Below are 15,139 nucleotides of genomic sequence, written 5' to 3'. Positions count from 1 at the left end.
TTCCCCTCCCCCATACCGAATGCATCCCTGCTCTACTGTTAGCTCTTTCTTATCATTCATGAGGATCAGGATATCAGAGCTGCCTTTCACAGTTATCACACACTGAAAAACCTGCTCTGAACTCAGGGTATTCCTGCCTGTTTATGATTGGGCATCCTCATACAGGGGAAGAAGTAAATGCAGCCCAGTGGAAACTATCTGATAATACCCACTGGGACTTAACGAAAATTAAGTAATTAGGAGCCATTTATGTTGATTGCTAATAATTTACAATGGAGAGGTGAAATAAATAAATACAATATGTTATATTCTGCACCCCAGCCGCTATTACATCCTGTGCACTAATTTGGTAATGGATCCTTTTTAAGATTATATATCAAGTTGTGTATTAAAAATTGTCTTGTAGAGTGGCCACTTCAGGGGTTCTTGTTAAAAGGTCGACAAGCTGTGGTGCTGGTGCCGTGAAGAACATGCTGCTAGAATGGTGTCGCGCAAAGACACGAGGACGGGAGGTAAGAATTTATTTTCAAAACGGTTTTATTTCCCTTGTAAGTTAATAGACAGTGTTCATATGATCATGCAAGTTGTGAATAAAATAAAAATGAGAAAACTACAACAAATTCATCTCATATTAATATATATATTTTTTTTTAAATCAGATCTTTTTTTATTAAATCATTAGGGATCAATACAGAGAGTATTTCACTTTTCATATAACTGATAACAATAAACAGATAAACACATGTGATTTATAAATCAGGTTCTTTCTCTGCATGTATGTAAATATAATAATAGAGTTCTCAAATCATAATTATATTATATAGCTTGAGCCTACAAACCTCGTGGCTCTACAAATAAACAAAACTTAAATTATGCAATAATGCCTCAGACTAACAGGAACACCTCCTCCATCAGCCGTGTCGCTCCACATCATATTGCTATACTCTCCTGCCCCTCCCTCTCCGTGCAGTCATCCATGAAACCGTTCCAGTCCTCTCTCACCTCTTCATTCAAAGTCCACTTCATCACAGAAAAAACTAGTTTTAATTCCCTTCCTCACACATGCCATCACTGCAGGCACAATAGTAACCGGTCCAGCATTGCATCCCGAACCAGTGCACTAGAGGGTAGGCCCGGCAACTCCATTCATGGCCGCCAAATGCTGTAAAACTTTTTCAATGTTTTTCTTTTTAATAAAACTCCCCTTTCCAATCTTATGACGTTATTTAATTTGTTTTTGAGCTCTGGTAATGTTGGTGGTAGAGGGTCTAACCAGTGATATGCAAGTAGCTTTCTTGCTTGGTACAAGATACGGGCTATTCCCAGAGCTGTTGGAGAATCCGGATCCACTTCTCCTTCCCACAGACTCAACAGGCACAGGCGGGGCGACGGTTGTATTGTGATATGATATATTTGATCTATAAGTCCCAGGGTTTGGTTCCAGAAATCACCAATGTGTCCACACTCCCACATAACATGCAACAAATGGGCATCATCCTGTCCACACCTAACACACTGTGTGTTTGGTCTGAGTCCCATCTTAAATAGTAGACCTGGAGTTTTGTATACCCTGTGGATGAGATATATTTGAGACAGCTTTTGGCACTCCGATACTGCCAGTTTAGGAACTTGTTCCAATATATCAGACCACTGGCCTTCCGTCAGGGGACCGACGTCTCGTTCCCATTTGCTTTTAACAATCAATGGATGTGTTTCCAGATGGGCAGGTAGTAATTTTTTATATAGTTCCGAAATAAGACCCTTAGAGGACTCAGATGTAAGCAGCCTATGTAATGTTTGATTATGTGTCACTGTTACCGGGTTTGTCCTCCCCTGTCTTTCCAGTGCGTGTCTCAGCTGCAAATACTGATAAAAGAAGACATGCGGAAGGTGAAACTCCGTTCTCAGTTGTTCAAAGCTTTTAAGAATATTATTTTGTAGTACTTGTGACACTAAATGGATACCTTTATCCTCCTCCCATCCTCTGAACCCTACTAATTTTTTAATTTCTGGCAAGTCGGGGTTCTGCCACAGTGGCCAGAGCTCTGTAGGTCCGCTTATCCCCAAAAGAGACTTACCCCTGTCCCACACCCGGAATATCATAGCCAGTGTGGGATATCGTGCCCCTTTTATCTGTCTTTGTCCCACATCCAACCGGCAACCTGGGTACTTCCATACTGATCCCTCTCTCAGGGATCAGTATATATGGGTTTGGTACCGCCAGTCCTCCCTCCTCCTTTCCCCGCTGTAGCACTTCCAGTCGAATCCTAGCTTGCTTTTTCTTCCAAATAAATTCCCGGAATATTGTATTAATTTTTACAAAAAATTCCCTACATATCCACACTGGAGAATTATGTATAAGGTATAGTAATTGTGGCATCATTACCATTTTAATTAAATTGGATCTGCCGATATTTGATAGCGGCAAACGGCACCAGGTATGCACTTTTGTTCTGAATCGCTGTAACAGGGGTTCCAGATTTAGGGCCTGGAAATCCTTCGGGATTGGGCTGACAATTACTCCCAGATATTTAAACTCCCGGACCACAGGAACTGGAATCTGTAAGTCCGAAAAGTCCCCCGGAAGGGGGTCCAACGGCATTAAAGCCGACTTGGACCAGTTGATTCGTAGACCAAACCTCTGTCCAAATTCCCGAATGATATTCATTGCCGGCAAAATCGAGGAACGTACCCTGTCTAAATATAAGAGTAGATCGTCTGCGTATAATGATATCTTTTGTTCCACGGCTCCACACCGAAATCCCTCTACCTCCCTGGATTTCCGTATTGCCACTGCCAACGGCTCCACTGCAGTCGCGAATAGCAAGGGTGAAAGCGGGCACCCCTGTCTAGTACCTCTTCCAAGAGGAAAAGACTCGGAGACCCTGCCATTAACCCTAACCTTCGCCACCGGTGAGTCATATAGCAGTTTTACCCAATTTATGAATCTATGTCCAAAGCCCATTTTCCGAAGTACAGCCCACATATATTCCCATTCAAGGCTATCGAACGCCTTAGCGGTGTCTAAAGACAAAATTGCCCTTTCCCCCGGTACCTCAGAACTATGTTGAATTCCCAAATATAATTTCCTGAGATTCATAGATGTGGCTCTGCATGGAATGAATCCTGTCTGATCACTCTGCACTATAGATGAGATGACTCGGGACATCCTATTGGCGAGCACCTTGGCCAGCAATTTAATGTCTGTTTGTAGGAGAGAAATTGGGCGATACGAATCCGGGATCTCTGGATCTTTTCCGGGTTTTAATATTAAGACTATTAAGGATTCCCTCATAGAGGGCGGGAGGACCCTCTGCCTTTCAGATTCTTCAAATACCTTAAGTAGTTTGTGTAGCAGTAAGGGTGCATACGTTTTATAAAACTCTCCAGGCAGGCCATCCGTTCCCGGAGCTTTTTCATTTTGTGTCTGGCCAAGCGCTTCCTCCAGTTCTTCCAATGAGATGTCCCGGTCCAGCAATTCCCCGTTTACATCACTCAGTGTAGGAAGAGAGAGAGCATCCAAATACTGCTCAATCTCAGTCTCCGTGAGGTCACAGTCTGATGTGTATAGCCGCATATAATACCTCTTTATTTCTCTTATTATATCCTCGCTTGCTGTTACAAAGTCACCTGATTCCGTCTTTAACCTATTTATATAAGAAGATCCTTCCTGTGCTCTAATGACTGTGGCCAGTAGGTGCCCCACGCCCTCCCCCGCCATAAAATAATTTTGTTTAAGGAATAGTGATGAGCAAGTACTAAAAAGCTCGGGTGCTCGAAGCTCGGGCCGAGCCTCCCAAGATACTCGTGTACTCGGCCCGAGCACCGAGCCCAATGTTATCCTATGGGAGACCCGAGTATTTTTGTGAAATGACCCCCCGGCAGCATGGAGAAACCCTAAAAATGTCACAAAAGTCTCAGAAGAGTGCTCAAATGACATGGCATCAGCATGGGGAAGACCCCTTGAAGCATTTATCACTCAAAAGTCACAGATGTGAACAATTTTGTCCGAGTTTTACGCCATTTTTACGGACTCACCAGAAAACCTTCCAAAATGACACCAAAATGAATTTTCATGGCGGAAATGTTAAGGGCACATACCCAATAGTGAGATAGAGCTGGTGTATGTTACTTTTTGAGATTAATACATGAAAGATTTTACATGAAAACCTTGTGTGGCACTCCGATGTCCAAAACGCACGTTTTGTGCTTTTTACTAACGATGTCGGTCATTTTTTTTTTTTATTCTATCTCCCTCAGTCCGTCGGTCTGTCTCTCTCTGTCTTGTCTGTCCCCCTCTCACAGTCTGTCGGTCAGTTCCCCCCCCTCTCTCTTACTTACCGTTCCCCGATCACTGCCGCGGCGCTGCACAGCTGTTCAAACTCCGGTGGCTTTTCCTCTTTTGAAAAAGCCGGCCGCTCATTAATCAATCTCCTATTCCCTGCTGTCCTGCTTTTCGGCGCCTATGATTGGTTGCAGTGAGACACGCTCCCACACTGAGTGACAGCTGTCTCACTGCAACCAATCACAGCAGCCGGTGTGTGTATACTGTGCAGTGAAATAAATAATTAAATAATTAAAAAAACCGGCGTGCGGTCCCCCCAATTTTAATACCAGCCAGATAAAGCCATACGGCTGAAGGCTGGTATTCTCAGGATGGGGAGCTCCACGTTATGGGGAGCCCCCCACCCTAACAATATCAGTCAGCAGCCGCCCAGAATTGCCGCATACATTAGATGCGACAGTTCTGGGGCTGTACCCGGCTCTTCCCGATTTACCCTGGTGCGTTGGCAAATCGGGGTAATAAGGAGTTAATGGCAGCCCATAGCTGCCACTAAATCCTAGATTAATCATGTCAGGCGTCTCCCCGAGATTCCTTCCATGATTAATCTGTAAATTACAGTTAAAAAACACACACACCCGAAAAATCCTTTATTAGAAATAAAAAACACTAACAAAGTCCCTCATTACCAATTTATTAACCCCGACAAACCCTCCATGTCCGGCGTACTCCACAGTCCTCCAGCGTCGCGTCCAGCTCTGCTGCATGGAAGTGACAGGAGCTGCAGAAGACACCGCCGCTCCGGTCACCTCCACGCAGCTAATGAGATGAGTATAGCGATCAGCTGAGCTGTCACTGAGGTTACCTGGATCCAGCGGTGGATGCAGCGGTGGCCGCGGGTAACCTCAGTGACAGCTCAGCTGATCGCGCTACTCACCGCCGCTCCAGTCAGCTCCATGCACCAACTGAGGTGAGTAGAGCGATCAGCTGCTGTCACTGAGGTTAATCGCGGCACCGCTGGATCCAGCGGTGGCCGGGAGTTACCTGACTGACAGCAGCTGATCGCGCTATTCCCTTCATTAGCTGCGTGGAGGTGACCGGCGGCTTTTACTATTTTGAAAAAGCCGGCCGCTCATTAAACAATCTCCTATTCCCTGCTTTCCCCGCCCACCGGTGCCTATGATTGGTTGCAGTGAGACACGCCCCCACGCTGAGTGACAGGTGTCACACTGCACCCAATCACAGCAGCCGGTGGGCGTGTCTATACTGTGCAGTAAAATAAATTAATAAATAATTAAAAAAAAACGGCGTGCGGTCCCCCCCATTTTAATGCCAGCCAGATAAAGCCATACGGCTGAAGGCTGGTATTCTCAGGATGGGGAGCTCCACGTTATGGGGAGCCCCCCAGCCTAACAATATCAGTCAGCAGCCGCCCAGAATTGCCGCATACATTATATGCGACAGTTCTGGGGCTGTACCCGGCTCTTCCCGATTTGCCCTGGTGCTTTGGCAAATCGGGGTAATAAGGAGTTAATGGCAGCCCATAGCTGCCACTAAATCCTAGATTAATCATGTCAGGCGTCTATGAGACACCCTCCATGATTAATCTGTAAGTTACAGTAAATAAACACACACACCCGAAAAATCCTTTATTAGAAATAAAAAACACACACACATTCCCTGGTTAACCACTTTAATCAGCCCCAAAAAGCCCTCCATGTCCGGCGTCATCCAGGATGTTCCAGCGTCGCATCCTGCGCTGCTGCATAGAGGTGACCGGAGCTGCAGAATATACCGCCGCTCCGGTCACTTCCACGCAGCAAATGAGGTGAGTAGCGCGATCAGCTGAGCTGTCACTGAGGTTACCCGCTGTCACTGGATCCAGTGACAGCGGGTAACCTCAGTGACAGCTCAGCTGATCGCACGGCTGTCTTCATTAGCTGCGTGGAGGTGACCGGAGCGGCGGTGTCTTCTGCAGCTCCTGTCACTTCCATGCAGCAGAGCTGGACGCGACGCTGGAGGACTGTGGAGTACGCCGGACATGGAGGGTTTGTCGGGGTTAATAAATTGGTAATGAGGGACTTTGTTAGTGTTTTTTATTTCTAATAAAGGATTTTTCGGATGTGTGTGTTTTTTAACTGTAATTTACAGATTAATCATGGAAGGAATCTCGGGGAGACGCCTGACATGATTAATCTAGGATTTAGTGGCAGCTATGGGCTGCCATTAACTCCTTATTACCCCGATTTGCCAACGCACCAGGGTAAATCGGGAAGAGCCGGGTACAGTCCCAGAACTGTCGCATATAATGTATGCGGCAATTCTGGGCAGCTGTTGGCTGATATTGTTAGGGTGGGGGGCTCCCCATAACGTGGAGCTCCCCATCCTGAGAATACCAGCCTTCAGCCGTATGGCTTTATCTGGCTGGTTTTAAAAATGGGGGGAACCGCACGCCGTTTTTTTTAATTATTTAATAAATAATTAAAATTAATAATTAAAATTAATAAATAATTAAAAAAAACGGCGTGCGGTTCCCCCCATTTTTAAAACCAGCCAGATAAAGCCATACGGCTGAAGGCTGGTATTCTCAGGATGGGGAGCTCCACGTTATGGGGAGCCCCCCACCCTAACAATATCAGCCAACAGCCGCCCAGAATTGCCGCATACATTATATGCGACAGTTCTGGGACTGTACCCGGCTCTTCCCGATTTGCCCTGGTGCGTTGGCAAATCGGGGTAATAAGGAGTTATTGGCAGCCCATAGCTGCCAATAAGTCCTAGATTAATCATGTCAGGCGTCTATGAGACACCCTCCATGATTAATCTGTAAGTTACAGTAAATAAACACACACCAGAAAAAATCCTTTATTAGAAATAAAAACACACACATATACCCTGGTTCACCACTTTAATCAGCCCGAAAAAGCCCTCCATGTCCGGCGTAATCCAGGATGATCCAGCGTCGCATCCAGCGCTGCTGCATGGAGGTGACCGGAGCCGCAGCACACACAGCCGCTCCGGTCACCTCCACACAGCAAATGAACACAGCCGCGCGATCAGCTGCTGTCACTGAGGTTACCCGCGGCCACCGGTGGATCCAGCGGTGACAGCGGGTAACCTCAGTGACAGCAGCTGATCGCGCGGCTGTGTTCATTTGCTGTGTGGAGGTGACCGGAGCGGCGGTGTCTGCTGCAGCTCCGGTCACCTCCATGCAGCAGCGCTGGATGCGACGCTGGATCATCCTGGATTACGCCGGACAAGGAGGGCTTTTTCGGGCTGATTAAAGTGGTGAACCAGGGTATATGTGTGTGTTTTTTATTTCTAATAAAGGATTTTTTCTGGTGTGTGTGTTTATTTACTGTAACTTACAGATTAATCATGGAGGGTGTCTCATAGACGCATGACATGATTAATCTAGGACTTATTGGCAGCTATGGGCTTCCAATAACTCCTTATTACCCCGATTTGCCAACGCACCAGGGTAAATCGGGAAGAGCCGGGTACAGCCCCAGAATTGTCGCATATAATGTATGCGGCAATTCTGGCCAGCTGCTGACTGATATTGTTAGGGTGGGGGGCTCCCCATAACGTGGGGCTCCCCATCCTGAGAATACCAGCCTTCAGCTGTATGGCTTTATCTGGCTGGTATTAAAATTGGGGGGAACCGCACGCCGTTTTTTTAATTATTTATTTATTTATTTTACTGCACAGTATAGACACGCCCACCGGCTGCTGTGATTGGGTGCAGTGTGACACCTGTCACTCAGCGTGGGGGCGTGTCTCACTGCAACCAATCATAGGCGCCTGTGGGCGTGGAAAGCAGGGAATATGAGATGGCTGTGTACAGAGCACAGCGCGCCGGCCGGTATAAAGGCTCGGTCACGCTGTGCAGGCCGGCCAATCACTGCAATTCCACAACTAACAGGGCTGTGGCATTGCAGTGGTCTGCCAGCCAATCCCTGCATGAGGGCTGGCTCTCAAAAGAGCGCCAACATGCAGGGATGAAGACCACGAGTAAAGCACGAGTATTGCAAAATTACTCGGTACCCGCCGAGCAGCCCGAGTACAGTGATACTCGTGCGAGTACCGAGTAGTTACAAGCATGCTCGCTCATCACTATTAAGGAAATAGCGTTTATTTTCTGCCACCGACATGAGATTTTCTTTGAGTGACATCTGTGCCTTCTCTAGAGTGTTTTTAGTTTCTACTGTCGGGTTGAGCACCACCGCAGCCTCCGCATCAGACACCTTCTGAATCAGACTCTGGGTGTAACATTTGGTTTGATTTTTGCGTATGCATATTTCTCTAATATATATACCCCTTACCACAGCTTTCATAGAGTCCCAAACTATGTGTGGCGGTGCAGAGCACTCATTAAGATGAAAGTATTCCAGAATGTTATCATATAAAGATCCCCCAATAAGCTGGATCCAGAAGGGATTAAGTTTCCAGATAGGCCTGGGCAGAGCGAGGGGGTTTCCCCGTGCAAGCGTAACATGTAATGGTGAGTGATCAGATACACTTCTAGGTAGGTAGGCCACCTTTTGTGTATATGAGGCCATAAGTGCGTTTCCAATAGCCAGGTCTATCCGTGAAATGGTATGGTGGGAGCTAGAGTAACAGGAGAATTGTTTGGTTGTGGGGTGTTGGGCACACCAAAGATCTACAAAACCCAGCTCTGTTAGCATTCTAGCAAATGAAGTCGGGGCGGCGTTCTCCGATATGTTTCCCGAGTGTAATTTATCTAGATAGGGATGTAAGTAATTATTAAAATCCCCTATCAAAAGCGTCGGCACAGATGGAAGGGAATCTAAAATAGACAATATCCTTTTTACCGGTTCGACTGAATATGGTGGAGGGATATATATCGCAACCAGAATAAATTGTATACCATACAGCGTGCAAAGCAAACATACAAATCTGCCCCCCGGGTCAATCACTGATTTGGTACATGAGAACGGGATGGATTTGTGCACCAACACACTCACACCCCGTGCATGGGTCGAGTATGTGGAATGATATTCATGCGCGATCCATCCCTTCCTCAGCCAATGAACATTATCCCTGACCATGTGGGTCTCGGAGAGACATAAAATAGCCGGTAAAAGTTTCTGTAGGTGAGTAAATATAGCATATCTTTTGTTCGCATCTCCGAGCCCTCTAACATTCCACGCTACAATATTTAAAGATGTCGCCATAAGCGTAGACTAAGATATAATCCGGACGGATACTTCATACCTGGAGGAGAGAGGCGTTCTCCACCGATTCTCAAAAACATTAGGTTGAGCGACATGACTGAGGCACACCACACTTCCCAAACAGATTGCATCATACAACAATAAACAAGAAAAACAAGGAGAGACATAGGGCTCCGCACACCAGTGCGCAGTGCCCCTGCACTCAAAATCAAGTGTATCTTACACATTTCTCCCAAATAGAGAGAATCCGGGCTAAAAACACGCCCCAAGTCCATGCAGGGAGGGGGGTCCACAACTCGCTAGTGCAGCGTGTGTCCACAATGAACCGGCCGTCTCCCAACCTGGATCCTAGATGAATTTAACTGTAATGAGCTCACCAGCATAGTGTCCCAAACAAAAACAACGCCTGGCGGCAGAAAGGAAAATCTCAGGTATTCTTCCTCCTCAGGGATCTCTCATTGATATCCAGCCAAGACAGCGCCGCCCCAGCCGTATCAAAAAAATGAATCTCTCCATTCACAGCAATCCGCAGTTTAGCAGGGTACATCATGGAATATGGCACTTGTAGGTTGCGCAATCGTTTTTTGATCTCAATAAATTGCGCTCTTTTACGTTGCACTTCCATGGAGAAATCAGGAAATATTGATATCTTCCTCCCATCAATTGCAAGTTCTTTGATATCTCTGGCTCTGTGCAGGATAGTGTCCCTATCTTTATAGTGCAGTAGTTTAATCAGAATAGGACGTGGGGGTGCTCCCGGCTGTGGGGCACGCGCAGGGACCCTGTGCGCTCTTTCAATGGTGAAAAAAGAGGATAGTATGTCTTTTCCCATGGTGTCTTTAAGCCATTTTTCAAAGAAATTCAATGGGTCATTGCCCTCCATCCTCTCTGGGACCCCCACCAGTCTCAAATTACTTCTGCGGGAGCGGTTCTCTAAATCATCCACCTTGTTTAGCAGTGTGGAGATATTTTGCGTGGCCTTTCCCAGCTCTCGTGACATTGGTGGTAATTTATCCTCTGTTGTACTCACTCTTTCCTCCAGCTCCCCCATTCTGACAGTCACCCCTTGCAGCTCACGTTTAATACAGGCCATATCTGAGGTGACAGTTCCCATCTGGCCGCTTAGAGTGGCCAATGTGGTATTGCAAGAGTTAATTGCTGCCAGAATGTCTCTCAGTATGGCCTCAGTAAAAACAGGTGTTGTTTGCTCCACATCTCCCCCTTCTCCCTCTGCCAGCGCAGGCCTCTGTGTCTGCATATCTTCTGCTGCTGAACATGCAGGGCCCAGGGTACTCACAGTCTCACCGTCGGGTATGTTTTCTCCCTGCTCCAGGGCCCGTTCAGCGCTGCCATCGGGTGTCTCGTTGTAGGTAGGCTCTGTGCCAGGGGCCACTCTGGCAAACCACTCCAACCTGCTTGCTACTCCCACTGCTCCAGCTCGGGATGGTGTGGATGCCGGCGGCGCCATATTGGATTCTTCAGAGGCGCGCTCCTGCGCGTCTTTGTCCCTTTTATTGCTGCTGCGGGTCGGCATATCCTGGCTGTGCTCGCTTCCCCGGGTGTTATAAGTAGTGTTGCAGCCCTCCAGGGTCGGTAGTGCCTGTCAGCAAGGCCGGTGTGCAGGATGATTCAGGATCCAGGCAGGAGCTCACCCACGCTGCTTCCTCTCTACATGAGGTCCAGGCCACGCCCCCATATTAATATATTTTTAGTTAGTGCACCCTTCCCTCAAAAACATTTCTATCAGAATGCAAAATGGTCCTGAGCTCAGCTGCTGGGTTATTACATCACGCACCATCACTTGAACAGCTACATTGTCATGACACAGTTTCTACTTAACTTTGATATGCAAATTGTCTCTTCAGACATGAAGCGGGATTGAACTCTAGCTATTGGATATTGCAGTCCTAAAAGTTAATATCGACGATTTAGATTTATAAACTTTTTTTCCATCCACACCACATTGCAGTATACTCATTGCGTAGTATTCATAGTTTATCATTGCCATTTTCAGCACTAAGATCTTGGGCCAGATTCATTAAAAAGGGATTACATGGCAAAAACCTATTGACAGATTCCGACATCAGCATGATGTCGGAATAGAGAACCTGATTCCAACAATGTATCACTCAGTTTACTGGGTTCAGCAGTTGTGATAAAATCAGTTTTTTTCTGCTGCAGATTTAGCACAGCTCGTGTGCTGAGCAGAGTATACACATACTACTGATTGGCATCTTTCTGTTAATATACAGTGGAACCTTGGTTTAAGACTAACTTGGTTTGAGAGCGTTTTGCAAGACAAGCAAAGTTTTTTAAAAATGTGTAACTTGGTTTAAGAGCAATGCTTTGCAATAAGAGAAAATTCTCACCGTGCACACTTCCGGTTCTATCCTTTCACCGTGCTCTGACCCACTCTGGAGGTAACGTTCTGTCCATATGTACTGTTTACTGTATACAGTATACCATTCTACAGTACAGTATATACTTTATAGCATTTCTATCAATTTTTCATTTGTGGATACACTATTGTACTCTCTTTTGGCTAACCAGTACATCACATTGCTTGTACTGTATCTCTCACACACCAACAATTTTATTGAAAGCTAATGTGCAGTTTAATTTGTTTTACATGTCATGTTTTTTACTGTACAGTACAAATTATTACAGTATTAGTGTACTGTAATCATTTTATATGAATACAGTACATTATATTGTATTACTGTAATAAATTTGTATAAATACTGTAAATATTTTTGGGTTGTGGAACGAATTGTCTGTGTTTCAATTATTTCCTATGGGAAACTTAGTTTTGATATAAGAGTAACTTGATTTAAGAGCACACGCCTGGAACCAATTAAGTTCGTAATCCAAGGTTCCACTGTACATTGTACACAGAAAGCAGCCAATCAGTGGTGGGTGTGGGGTTGGATTAGGAGGCAGCAGACACCTCACCTCTTGTGATAACTAGTGATAATTTCCTTCTAATAAAACATTGATTTTATTGAAACAGCAAAAACACAGCCTAATATGTCCCACTTCACTGGAATCAGGGTCTCTGACCCAACATCGTGCTGCTCTCAGATTACACAGCAAAAACCTGCTGACAGATTCCTTGTAAGACTTGCTTTGTACACATCAGTCTTAATGAAGGGGCATGGAAAGGTAAGATGCATCTAAATTATTAAGAGGCACATCTCAATGGCGTGTGCCTCTGTGCACCTCTCCAAAAATGCTACTTTAATGTAGAACTATAGTAACATTGCTGGCATAAGTTACGCCACTAAAGTGGTATAACTTTGGATGATTTTAGCTGGTACTACCATGCCTAGTCTCACCCATGCGCCTCCCTCTTTGGCGAAGCTGGCCGTTGAATATTTTTGCTCAAACTCTGTAAACCTAGCACAATAAAGTTAATGCATGATACAGTGTCATGCAAACGTTTGGGCACCCATGGTCAAAATTACTGTTATTTTGAACATTTAAGCAAGTTGAAGATGAAATGATCTCTAAAAGGCATAAAGTGCAAGATGACACATTTTCCTTTGGGCTGATGTAAAAATTTGGACACCCTTCGAGATTTGTGTACTCAGATAACTTGGACCAAGGTTTCAGATCTTAATTAGCCTGTTTAGGGTTATGGATTGTTCACTATCATCATTAGGAAAGGCAGGTGATGAAAATTTCACAGCTTCAACCTCCTCTAAACTTCTGCTAAAAAATATCAGCCATGGGTTTGTCTAAGCAGCTGCCTAGCACTCTGAAAATGAAAATGGTGGAGGCACAAAAAACAGGCGAAGGCTGAGCGTTTTCAAAATGCCATTTCCTCAGTTCGACATGTAATTAAGAAATGGAGTTTTGGGGGGACATGGCTTCCCGGTGGCTGAGTAGGATGCAGGGTTTCAGAGCTCCATGCCAAGGCTGATCCCCCCGGCCATTATTGCTATGTGGAATGGCTAAAGACTCCCTATGGTCAAGCACAGAAAGGCAGACAAGCTTGGTCTTGACCCTGAGGCTGATTTGGGAAGCATGGACCGCTATTTGATGGCTGCTACACCGACTCACTCCCGCAGCATGAGATGAAAGTTGGCACCCACAGAGCAGCAGCAGCTTCCACATCAGCAGGAGATGCTGCACGCTGACTCACAAGGCTCAGCTCACGGAGGCAGAGGCTCCAGAGGAGAGGAGACCGACCCTGCAGAGATGAACCTGTGGGAGATAAGTGCAGACCTCAGGGCTTTGCCAACAAAAAGGGACTTAGAAGCACTAGTCTGCAGGCTTGAGACAAGCTACAAGAGGGAGCTTCACTCTTTTAAAAAGGAACTCAGAGAGAGTGGAGGGGATCAAGAAATATCAGGAGGCCACTGTGTCAGAGCTGCAGGTCCACAGGGAAATCCTCATTCTTCAGATTAGAAGAGCTGGCATCCAGGCAGGAGGATCAAGAAAACTGAAACTGGTGGAACAATGTCCGCATCTGTGGCCTGCCGGAGTTGGTCCCCCCAGCTGCATTAAATGCAACAGCGCAGAAAATCTTTTCCCAGTTATTTGGTGTAGACTCTCCAGATGCCATGGAATTGGATCGCATAAAATGGGCTCTGGACCCCAGGCCCCAAGTCAGGTTCTGGGACAATCATGGTGGAAGCCAGACAACAGGGACCACTCACTGTTGAGGGGGCTCAGGTTTCTCTTCTTCTGGATCTGGCCCGATGCACTCTCTAGCTCCGCAGAGCACTTGCTGTCTCACCTCAGGGGCAGGGGTATCCAGTATCAGTTAGGCTTCCCCTTCAGTCTGGTTGCCTTCAAAGAGGGTAAATCAGTGGCATTCCGCAGGTTGGGAGATCTCCCCAAGTTCCTTGGAACCTTCAAATTGCCAATGACTGATCTGTCGGACTGGCCATCAGGGTATCAGTTCCCTCCAGCACCCCCAAGATGGCAACTGGTTGAGAAAGCCAGGAGCCCGCAGAAGTCACCATCTGCTGCTGAGAGGCCCCATGATACCCAGTGACTGGTCTGTCTCTTGGGGTGAAGTTGGACACCACCGCTGCTGTGATGGGGCACCCGGGGGAGATGTTGTGCAGCAAGTTGTTAACCCCTCCGTGGGAAGGGATAGTGGCCTCGGGACCCGGTGGGCGTTGGTGCAGGGAGATGCAGGGTACTGGTGTACTCACTATTGAAGGAAACACACAAGTCTCTGGTAAACCAAAATGATGGTGGTCGGTGCCCGCAGCTGGCTGCGTTCTGGTCCCCCACCCGGCTGGTGGTCTCTGTCTTTCTCTCGCACCTTTGTGAACGTTGGACTACCTGAGCCTGCAACTTCAGTAGTCCGCTCCCGGCTTGTGATGGCCTAGGGAGCCCTTGCCCGCAGACACTAGCCCATGGGATCTCTGAGCCTTGGCGGTGGCCTTCTATCCCCCTCGGTGGGCTGTTGTCTTCTTTCGGGACTTTGGGTGGGACAGGACCTAAAGTCCTGGCCTCAATCAGTTAATTAACTAGTCCACAGTTGTTTCCGGACCTAGCTTCAGGGTCTGAGTACCGCCCTTTGTGCTCCGGGTTGGTTCCCCGGGTCGGTACCGGCGGGACATCAACTTGCCCCGGTCCACCACGGTTCCACCTAGCCGTCTTCTCGGCTCCTGCAGACGAGACCACTGTTTGCCTCCTAGCC

The 15,139-nt window shown here is 46.8% G+C and overlaps 1 protein-coding gene across 4 annotated transcripts in view; it reads left to right on the top strand.

Annotated features, from left to right (window-relative positions):
* SMTNL1 (smoothelin like 1) overlaps nt 1-15,139 on the top strand; it is a 549,144-nt gene that overhangs the window by 204,501 nt on the left and 329,504 nt on the right. For all 4 annotated transcript variants that reach the window (XM_075349138.1, XM_075349141.1, XM_075349139.1 and 1 more), the window contains exon 3: nt 407-512. In XM_075349138.1, coding sequence (XP_075205253.1) covers nt 407-512 — 106 coding nt within the window. The remainder of the gene's footprint in view (nt 1-406; nt 513-15,139) is intronic.

The sequence above is a fragment of the Anomaloglossus baeobatrachus genome, chromosome 5 (genome assembly GCF_048569485.1).
Source record: "Anomaloglossus baeobatrachus isolate aAnoBae1 chromosome 5, aAnoBae1.hap1, whole genome shotgun sequence".
Classification (NCBI taxonomy): Eukaryota; Metazoa; Chordata; class Amphibia; order Anura; family Aromobatidae; genus Anomaloglossus; species Anomaloglossus baeobatrachus.
The sequence above is the reverse complement of the archived record's forward strand: the minus strand, read 5'-3'. Positions and strand labels throughout refer to the sequence as shown.